The 11,179-nt window shown below is 47.3% G+C and overlaps 1 protein-coding gene across 9 annotated transcripts in view; it reads right to left on the bottom strand.

Moving 5' to 3' along the window:
* Positions 1–11,179, bottom strand: part of NPAS2 (neuronal PAS domain protein 2) — a 161,474-nt gene that overhangs the window by 43,132 nt on the left and 107,163 nt on the right. For all 9 annotated transcript variants that reach the window (XM_039253109.1, XM_039253110.1, XM_039253111.1 and 6 more), the window contains exons 5-6: positions 10,618–10,707; positions 354–474 (exon numbers count right to left, since the gene is read on the bottom strand). In XM_039253109.1, coding sequence (XP_039109040.1) covers positions 354–474; positions 10,618–10,707 — 211 coding nt within the window. The remainder of the gene's footprint in view (positions 1–353; positions 475–10,617; positions 10,708–11,179) is intronic.

Genomic DNA, 11,179 nt, shown 5'->3' with positions numbered 1-11,179 from the left:
GGAGGAGGGGGAGGAGGGGGAGGAGGAGAAGAAGAAGAAGAAGAAGAAGAAGAAGAAGAACTTCTTGTATTACAGGCAAAACAGATTCTTATTCTTAAGTGCCATGCTTTCAAATTTTCCACAGAGAAGTTAAATGTCATATGATTCTACTACATACTACTACTGCTACATGAAACTCTAGTTTTAGCTTTAAATTTCAAATAAAATACACCTCTGAGGCCCTTGGAAATATTCTGAGTCACAAGGAAAGCTGTTTTTAAAATTAGTCTTCCCTCTCTTAATTCATTCTAACCTCCTTTCCAAAGTAAAATTCTTATCTTTACATCTTGTAAAACCAGTAAAGGTAAACTTACATTTTAAGTATTCTGGGGAGGGGGAATCTGTCACAAGCATATGGGAAGAGAGCATTTTATAAACTTCTGAATGTTCTTGTTCTGGAAGAAAATTTAACAAATTCTGATCCATGACATCTGACTGAAAAAGAAAATAAAGAACAAAGGTACACACTCAACGAAGATGAAAAATAAAAGCAAAAGCAAAAGCAAAACCTGGACATTCAGGACCATTCAGAACTGCTCTCTGAAATGAAAAGTTCAAGATCTGATTTTCCGCAAAGACTTTCAATTCTATCACTCTGTAATCCTGGGTTATGATCTAGAACATTTCACTTGTTCCAATGCAAATGTGCTATGGTATCGCCCATGAGCCCATGAAAGAAGTAAGGGTTAAATCAGACAAATAAGCAGAGAGTCTTGCTCTCCCTGAAGGAGCCCCACCTGCCAGCACTTCTGTGTTCCTGCTGGGGCCCCGTGTAAACCCTGTCACTCTTGTGAAGGGCTCTAAAGAATGCATGGGGTTCCTTTCCTGACTGTTAGGCCAACAAACGAATCCCTGTTTACTTCTTAAAGGTTCCTCCAGTCGAAGGAACTGCACTTTTTCCCCCGAGTGCTTGGGCACTGCACATACAAAATGAATAAGATGTAGAATCTAGATACAGCACTGTCCAATACAACTGTCTGTGATGATGGAAATGGTCTCTAATGTGTGCTGTCCCTTACGAGAGCCACCAGCTATGTGGTGATGAGCACTGAAATGTGGCTGGTGTGACGGAAGACTGAATTTTTAATTGCATTTAATTTTAATGATTTTTAATTGGAACCTAAATAGCTGCATGTGGCCAGTGGTTCCCATAGTGGCTAGTGCAGGTGGAAGCTCACAGAGGAGAAAGAGAGAGAACACAGGCACGTCTCTTGCTGCCTCAGTCTCCCTCAATAAACTAATGCTTTCATACATTTTTAAGACACGACTTGTATACACTCTTAAATTTGTATATCCAGGCAACTCTGCTGTGTGTTCCCTGGGAACCCGAGGTTCACATGGACATCCCTAATGTCCTCATTCTTTTGCACCCATACCCTGAGCTCCCCTACCATTCCTCCCCTGAGCTCAATGTCCCCATGCACAGTATTGCCAGTTGGTCACTTGCCCATCCCCCTTGCCCATCCCATTCCCAACATCTCCCCTTCTCGCCCTCATCTTCACATCCAAACAATGTCCAAGTGCTGTGAGACATTTGTCCCTCAAATTCTTTCAAATCTCCTCCCTTCTCTTTATTTCCATAACCTCAACCCCTCGTCTTGATCACCACCATCTCTTATCTGGGGACTAAACTGACCAAACTGGTCTTCCCACATCAACTTTTGTTCCTGTGCAACTTATTCTCCACCAGCAGGCCAGAAGGAGTCTTGTGTCAGATCAGGTCACCCCCTTGCTTAAAGGCACCTGGGCACCTGGCTGGCTCAAGCCGTACAGCATGTGACTCTTGATCTCAGGATTTTGAGTTTGAGCCCCATGTTGGGTACAGGGCTTACTTGAAGACAAAACAAACCAATACAAAACAAAACAAAACAAAACAAACAAAACAAAACAAAACAAAACATACTGTCATTTGGCTTCCAAATGCTCTCATGACAAAGCCTGAACCTCCCCATTCACTTCTGAGGCTATGTACTACCCACCCTCTAAACTTCCTTCTTTCTCGTCTTCCAGGTTTGCTCTTCCTTTAAGACTTCCCCACGCTGCACCCTGAGACTGGGACATCGTGTATCACTCCTTTTGTTTGGCTAACTCCCGTGTATCCTTTTAGGTCCTTGCTTTGAAGGCACCGCTTCTGAGAAAGCACCCATGGATGCCACCCTGGCTACTGTGGCTCTGGCCTCTGAAGCCTCTTACAGCACTTGTTCCGGCATGTTGAAACCTCTGGTGAAGGGCTGGTCTGCCTATACCACACTGGCCTAGGTTGGGACTGGAAGCTGGCTCTACCCACTCAGGGCTGGGCTTTGCTCAACCAAAAGATGAGGAAGCTGTGAGGGTGCCAGGAGCTGCTGGTCAAAGGGCACACAGCATTCACTCAATGAATGCTCAGTGTGATTAAGTGTTTAATAACCCTTTTAGAAAGTTCTTGAAGTTTTCTTGTTCATTCACATGCTGATGTGTATTCTCTGCCTGCCTCATCCAACAGGAGCCCCAGGAGAGTCGGGGTTCTGTCTTCCTTCTTCATTCCTATATGCCTGACATCAAATGGTGCTTGGCCTTCCAGAAAAATGCATCGACTAGCTTAAAGAAGTAAAAGGAGTAAAAACAAGGCACCCCTAGAACAGTGAGTGTGGTGTGTCAAATCCAATCACAAGGACAGAGAGGCTCTCAGGGAACAATTCCCACAGGGAGGGATCCTTGAGCAGGATCTGGGGGACAAGATGGTGTCTTCAGGGCAGCCAGGGTGCTCTAGGCAGGGGACACAGCATACACAAAAGCATCACAGGGGAGGGAGGAGAGTAACGGAGGCAGGGGTTGCAACGGGAAGTGAGGCCAGAGCAAAGCAGGCCCCAGAGGAGAGAATGCCCTGTCCTGTGTGCCTGGGGTGGGGGAGACGGAACCCACCAAGGGACCTACAGGAAGGCAGGGCAGGACTCTACCTGTGCTTTAAAGAAATCCTTTAAGGTTTCTGGTCTGAGGAGAGAGGGAGCACAGGAAACCAGGCTAGAGATGGTCAGAGTCTGAACAGGCACAGGGAATGGGGAGATGTGATGTGCAGGAGGAGGGAGAGTCCAAACAGGTCATCCAACAGCATAATCCACCCAACACTGAGGGGTATCATGTGCCTGCCAGCTACTGCCTTTGGCACTGGGAAGAAACACAGTGAAGCTTGCGAGCCCCTTCCCTCTTGCAGCATTCTAGGGGCTGTGAGGAAGGGAGACACCACTCGGTAGCTGATGGACAGGAGGAGGAAAAGGAGGGACTCCTAGCTCCACTGCACCCCGGCTTGGCTTGATCTCCATTGGCAAAGACTCTGCAAACCCCTCACTAGCCTGTGCTATCATCTTCTCATTCAGGCTTTCTCCAAGTTCCTTCTGATGTTCTTGATTTTATTTTAAGCTCGTTCCCTTTAGTTTTTTAGATGCTGACTAATGCTCACAGAGGACAGTATTCTTTCTTCTTAAAGCCATTTCAGATATAGGAAAATGATGATGAAGTCACTCCACGGCCTTTTCTTAGAGAGTCAGGTGGAAGCCCCCTTCCCCTGATGTATGACAGAGAGCAGGCTTATGGGGCTACCTTACCTAGTTGCTTCTGTGGAAGGCAGTTGGTAGGTCATGGGGCTATAGGGGCACCTCAGGCTACAAGTTCTGCTTAGAATAAAGGTGAACACTGGATGAAGATTGGTGGCAAGGGGGAGGTTGTGAGAATTATGAGTTAATACACTAAAAGGGCTCAGGGCTGTGCTTGCGCAGAGCAGCTCTCTCTCTCTCTCTCTCTTCACTATTATATCACTATTATGCCATTTCCATGTGCCGACAACCAACACAAACAATGACAATCTGAAAATTTAAGCCCTAATGCTTACGGGAGAGCAAATTATATCTGCAATTGAACTGTCCCTTGAATGAGCTGAGCTCTGCTTATTAAAATGACAGCAATTACAGAGACAAGGGAAGGCATTTGCCATCTGCAGCCATCTTCACAGCTGAATCACAGTGTCTAGAATATCATTTACCTGTTGGAGGCAGAAGGTCATCTATCCAACATATTGGGATGTCCTTGGCTGCTTTATCAAAGAATCTTTACCAAGAATACTTTCAATATGAATGCATATTCCTAAATCCGAAGGTGCACATCTCCCATGTCTCTTCTTGGGGGCCCCTGGGATCCTGGGGATGATCTGGAAATGCTTTGGGTGACAGTGTGGCATTTCCCTCTCTCCCTACAAACCAGTAGCACCAGATCAGTCCCACCCAGCAAAGTTAAGTGAGAGCCTGCACATGGAGCACACAGGCTGGCCAGCTGAATTGGAAATGAGCTGGGTGGACACTCTGTCCAACAATGTCCCAAACAGGCCCTGGCAGTTCTGGCTGGAGATGTGTTGGCTACGGTTGGAAAGGGCAATCGTGAGAAGTCCCAAAGAAGCTTCATACGGTGAAGAGGCAGGAATGGGCTCAGGGAAGCAGTCAGGGCCTTGATCTCCCTAAGGGGCCAGAAAGTTGGAAGCACAGTCGATATGCTTTGATGCAACTTATATTCGGAATCAAACTGATGGCCAAACAGTAATGCTTTCAGAAGATGGCACAGGAAGTCGCTTTGACCTTAGAGTAGTGAAGAATTAATTACGATACAAAGGTACCAACTAGGAAGAATCTCTATTCATGAAAAGAACTGAGAGAGGGAAAGGTAAGCTACAAAAGTGAGAGAATGTATTTGCAACACACACTGTGGTGTTAAGTCCTAAAACTAAGGTTCAGTGTTAACTGCTGCCTTGTCACCAAGCAGAATGGTGAGGGCCTTGATTTTGTGCAACTGAAAGTTCTCCTTCACACTCTGGCCCCACGGATAACGTCCCTACCTAAACAGTGCTCCTTATCGAGGGGTCAAGCATAGTTCCTGCTCATTCCTGAGTAGAGGATTTAGTTCCCTGCCAGCCGGTAAAATTATTCAAACAAGCCAATCTCACCCCTGTGGGAATCAGGGAGTACCTCACCCTCTTGTTACTATGAAGCCTGCTTCTCACAGGCCCCTGCTGGTTCACTGTTCCAGAGTGCAGCCCCATGTGGCCCTGGGTCCTTCCCCTCCAGGCTATGAGTGGATGTGACTGATAAACGGCTGTCGAGCTCACATATCCAGTATTGGGTGTTGTGGGTTCTTCCGTACCCGTATCGCTAAGGCAGAGTGAATAGGAGGCGACTCAAACAACGACTGACACAAGACTAGTGTTGAGAACATAGAAAGAATGCTCACAAATCATTACAAGAAACAAACTAGACAATCCAGTAGGAAAATGGCAAAATAGCCAAAAAAGCACCGTGTTCACCCAAGAGGAAATCCAAATGGCTAACAAACATATGCAAAGACACACAACCTCATTAGCAATGGGGGAGAGAAGGAAGTTAAGACTCCATGAGATGCTTTCATGCACTAAACTGACAAACAGTAGGAAGCGTGACAATCCCAGTTCTGTGGCCGGGAGCACCTGGAACTCAACTGTGCAGGCAAAGGGTTGATGGGTGCAACCACTGCCAGCAACCTGGTGTTACCTAGTAGCAGTGAGGGTTACCTACCCTATAATCCAGCAATTCTACGCATAGTTGTGTAGCAATGCTACACATGCAGCATGTTCTCACAAAAGCCCTTTCTAGGACTTCCGAACTGGAATGGGTGCAGAAATTTCAGCCCATTCCTCTAGTGGAATAGTGAGCAGCAATGAAAATAAACCCATGACAGCTACTACTAACAGTGTGGGATGGATGGATCTCATAAACCACGTTGAGCAAAAGGAGTACATTTCCTATGGCTCTATTTACATGAAGTTAAACAAGAGGTAGTACTAAATTATAGTGTTTAGTGACAAATCAAAAGTTGGTAGAGCTGCAAAGAAAAATAAGGGAGCAATGACCTTAAAAGCCAGGAAGATGGTCATCTCTGGCTGGAAGGTAGGGGTGTGATGGGAAAAGAACAGACAGGAGCTTCCACAGTCCTGGCTATATTCTGTCCCTTCACCTCAGTGACAGCTACCTATATGTTCATGCTTACTTTATCATTAATTTAAAAACTGAATGTAAGCTTTAGACATACTTCTGTATCAATGCTTTATGAAAATAAAGCGGCACATTGAAATAAAAACAATCTAACAGGCGACCTGGACTCTTTTACTCTGTGACCAACTCTGAGCTGCATGTAGCCACACCTGCCACACCTCTCCTAGACAGAGGGGCCCCCAGCTCAGCCCCCACCCAAAGCCATCTCTGACCAGGTGACTGGGATCAGGTGGGCTCTTCCAGAAGTTGAGGGCAGGGTGGGGAAGGGAGGGCAGAGCAATGTTTCCTGGAAGGTGTTTTATGGACTTGCTGCTACGTTGTGTGGTAACACAAACCCAGGGCTCTGTCTTTCCTTTTCTGTGACCTCCTCTCCCTGCTGTGATCCTCACCAGGAATTTGGTCCCTTATCCCACTTTGATGTTGCACCGCTTGCTGGAGCTCTGGAAAACCAGCATTCCACGGAAGTATTTTTTGGTCCAAAGATTTCTCCAACTTAATAATTACTCATCCCTTAGATTATCTTCCTTTGGGCAAGTGGTATTGGTTGTCCACGCTCACGTTTCTCACTTCTGAGGTGCTTCCTATGGCCGCAGAGCTGTCTGCAATTGCTCCTGAGGCAGCAGCCCCATTTATGACCTCAGCCTATCACCCAATGAGCACTTAGGCACCTGGGGTCTGTGCTCAGGGCTGGAGACAGGACTTCCGCCTTATGGGCCTGGGCCTAGGGTTGTCCCCCTCATTCAGCAAACATTGCAATCATTAACAAATCAAAAGAGCAACTTTTTAAAAAAAAAAAAAAAAGTTAGTTTTTTAGAAACTCAAAGAAAAGTCCAAGTAGGAAACACAGATTACGCCTACTTTGAGTCTCTCATTTGGTTCTGCCTCAGCCATATTATTCTTTCCCAAGTCTGTCAGAGGCACGTGACTTAGAGTCCCTTAGATCTTTCCTGGAAAGTTTTCCTCCCAGAAGCTCCCTTTAGCCCTGGGTCTCCTGTCAGCATGCTTATCCGCCATGCCCGTGTTTCTTCTTTGACCGCCTGTGTTCGTTAATTCTAGATACTGAAATGTACTGGTGTCACCACCACGGGAAGGTTTTGACTTTGTCTTAAAACCATTTTCTTCTTTGAGCTACTTTCTTCTTTTTTTCTCTATCAAACTGGTAAAGAAAGTTCTAGCATATTTCATCAGAAGATTGCTATACAGAAATCTATCACGGGAGCTTTTGACATGTCGGAGTTTCTAGTAGTAGGAAGGAAACAGAGAGACTATACACCTGATGATCTCAAAACAGAAAAGAATTCTTGCTGCTTTTTATCCCCCAACCTTCCCAATCATGGATGGGCCTCCAATTCCAGGCCACACAAGGGACAGTGGGACCTAACCCCTGGTGTGCCAGCCTTTGATACCAACGGGGCACTGCTGCAGGGGCCCACAGCCTCCTGCCCCCCCCCCCCGCCCACAATGCATCTCTGTTGGATGTGCCCTCCCTCAAGGAGGGACTGACGAAGACTGACCACTACTTTTCACTTCCGCATCCTCTCTTCCTAACCAGTCACTCTACCCTGAGAACACCGAACTTTACTCTGTCTTATACAGAATTCTGAATACTGCTTAAGCAACAAATCCTAGAGTCAAAGTGCCTGAGTTCAAATTCCAGCCCTACCACTTACTGGCTATGGAACCTGAACCTCTTAGTTTCCTCATTTGTGAACTGGGGTAAATACCTACCTCACAGAGTCATTGTAAGAATTATAAGGATAAGGAGAGCAAACGTGATATAGCTCTAGCTCTGTGCCAGGTACTAAGTGCTTTACACATATTTACTCACAGAAGGGACTCTTAATGGTGCCCAGCGCATAGTAAGTGCTCAATACATGTTGGCTATTTTCCTATTAGGCCCTAATGGTTCAACAGGTGAAATCTCTCAACAAAACTGCAAATCCTTAAGGAAAAATAATCTCACATGGGCCTTTCCAATGGCTACACTGTCCGTGGACAAGTCCTTGGCTCATGCTGAGTAGTAAATAAGTGAGACTCGAAGTGACTTAAACCAAAAGCAGAATTCCTGAATGATAACTCCAACCCATGGCATCAGGAACACACCAGAGCCTAGTAGTAACAAGCTTGGGCTCTGCAGGCAGTCGCGCCTGGGTTAGGCCCTGCTCTACCCCTTACTGGCTGGGCCACCTTGGGTTTCCTTCTTTGTAAAGTAGAGGTGATAGAGGTGTTTCTCCTGGATGGGCTCCTCTGCTCAGCCAGCTGGTGACTGACTGGCACCTGGGAAGTGTCCATCCTTAATCTCCCCTGTCCACCCACGAGAGCAAAGATGCAAGCAAAAAAAGGAGAAGAGGTGATGCTCTGGGTAAAGCAGATAATATAAGTTAGAAGTAAATAGAAATTACATCTGGGGAGTGCCCATCCTGAGCTCACCTCCCCTGGGGAGCTCTTAAGGGCTGACTCTATGTGTGTTGGGATGTGGGTCTAGATACTGACAGACACTCATGATTCATATGGATCTCTAGCATTGATAAGCTAGGTACAGGGTCATTTCTGACCCTTCCAGAGTTACTGAATCATTCGTACAGGTGGTCCTAAAATGCTTTGTAATTTCAAATCAGAATTCCAGACTTACTAAGACCCCTCTGCCATGTATAGCAACTGGGTCATCAGATAACTGTTACAAAAGCATAAAGCAGAACAGAGCAAATCCTGTTTGCCCAAATAGCTCTGGGCTCCTGCATCTCATTCCTGGGCCATTAAGGAGGCTCCACGGAGTTGCTTTCAATCAGTGCCTGTCCTGATCCCATCCCATCCCTTCAAGACAAAACACAAAAGAAGCACCCTATCACTTCTTTTTCCTCATAGCCCTCAGGTCAGCCCAAAGAAGCTGGGCTGATTTGGTGAGATCACTTCTGTGTTCCTCATATCAGCCTCATCACTATTCTAGCCTCATATAAAATCAGGGTGAAACTGCACTCTTGCCTCTTTGGGACTAAATGAGAACCAGCCTCTCTGACATCAATCAAGAGGAGATAATCCCCCCCCCCCGCCCCCAACCAAGCCTAATTCACTTGGAGATGGTGCAGGGAGGGGGCCAAAACACAAAGGTGAGACAGATTGTGGGGTAATTCAAAGGCATCTGCCAAGCAAGGTAAAAACTGCTTTTCCGGGCTACGGCACACAATGGCCAAGCAAGGAAAGAATGTGGACAATGGCTTTGATCTCCACACAGTGTCATTTGCAGAAATGATGCAATGGGGAGTGGCTTCCGAGGACAAGTGTAACCCAGGACAATGTGGAATCCTGGGCCAGTAGCAAAGCTGGGCTCATCTCCCCAAGGAAGTTGAGCTGCTCACGGAGCAAGGGCACACTGCTCTCCAGCAGGGGCAGCTAAGGAGAGGCGGCCGTGGTCCTCCAGTGTCTTCCTGGCCCAGGTTTTTCTTTGTACAGGAGCCAGGGAAAGCAGTTACCCTTCTGATCACATCCTCCAGCCAACCTGTCCGCCCAGGTGCCGGGAGTGGGGAGTGGTGGGGTTAGGTGGTCCGGCAGGAGGTTGGGAGGAGAGAGAAGAGAAGAGGTTTTTATCCCAATCGGGATGCTCCTGGTAGAGCTGTCATTGACAGGTCAGGCTCCATAGGAATAAATAATGGTGTGCAGGAAGTGGAAGCCTGGCCAAATGCTTTTGAGAGGTCCCAGAGGTGGATCCTCCACCAGCCAGGTACTGCTTGGTGAATGGGGGTTAGCAGGGCACAAGCAAGACTTATGCAGAGAGAAGGAGGAGAGGGAGAGAGGAGGAAAGGCAGAGAGGCAAGAAGGTAGGGAAAGAGGGAGGAAGAAGGGGAGGGAAGGGCATCTAGGATGGCCTTTGTCAAGCAGCACCCATCCCTTCTCTGAGCCTCCACCTGGCTGCCCTGGACGTCAGGGCTTTCCTGCTGCCCACACCCTTCTCATTGCCCAAGGTCTCTCTGGTCCAAACACGTTTTCCCAGAATAGTCCAACTCTCCTCCCATCCCCCCATCACCCCTGCCACAGATCCCTTACTACCATTAAGTGTCATGGTGCACTTGCAATCTCAGACTTGTCCTCAGTGATCCCCAAATTACATCCCATCTCCAGCCACCTGTTGCACATTCCTCCACCAATTCTGCTTTGACCCAGGAAGTAGGCTTTTCCCTTGGAGGGACATCCATCAGCCTCTGTACAGGCTCTAAGATATGCTAACTGTGCTGGGACTCTCATTGGCTCAGCTGCTGCATGGCTTCTGGGCCACAGAAGGGTCAGGACCTGCTCCTGTGTCCCCCTGACAGGTTGGGGTTTGCCAAGACCTTGGTGCCTCACTTGTTCCAGAATGGCACATGCCTGCACCCGCCCTTCCTCTAGAAGGCCCTGGGGCCTTGTTGAGAACACTCATTAACTCTCCTCGCACGCACAGACCCCCTCATACCTACATCACCCCTGATCTGAGATCTGAATGGTTCTCAAGGTAAGATGATAATGGGTACTGGCAGAGGTCAGCAGAGCAGACACTTACCGGTAGATGCCCCAGGAGAGGCGTGATACTGTCAGAAACATAGAGGATGCTGCCATCTGTGGTCACTGCGATGATGAAGCCGTCTAACGCCTGTGGAAAATGCAACAGCGGAAGGCTCCTTAGCCATGCTTTAATGGAGGATGTCACTGAAGCAAAGGTCCCCCCTCACGACACTGACTTTGTTGTGTAATTCTTAGAATATTTCCACAAATAACCTCATTGCACTTTTCGGCCTCGCACAGGATGCAGATTCATCTAGCCTAGGCAAAGTGCTTGCCAAAGCACTAAAGGACTCACTGGAATCCTACCTCTTGGAATCATGAGACAAAACTGAGCCATGGAAATTACCTAAGCAGTTTTAATGATAAGCATCCCATTGGGCTGAATCAGAAACACTACAATTACCATTAAAAGATGTCAGTGATATTTTATGGTTCCCATCTCCCTATCCCCAATATGCCTTTGAGTTCAGCGGGAAACATTTACCCGAAGATATTGGACCTAACAGATGCATTAACAACTGTCAGTCAGGGTCGACCTCTGCCTTCATTCATTGCCTTAG

The sequence above is a fragment of the Hyaena hyaena genome, unplaced genomic scaffold, assembly GCF_003009895.1.
Source record: "Hyaena hyaena isolate Hyena2069 unplaced genomic scaffold, ASM300989v1 scaffold_438, whole genome shotgun sequence".
Lineage (NCBI taxonomy): Eukaryota > Metazoa > Chordata > Mammalia > Carnivora > Hyaenidae > Hyaena > Hyaena hyaena.
This window is presented reverse-complemented; position numbering and strand designations above follow the sequence as displayed.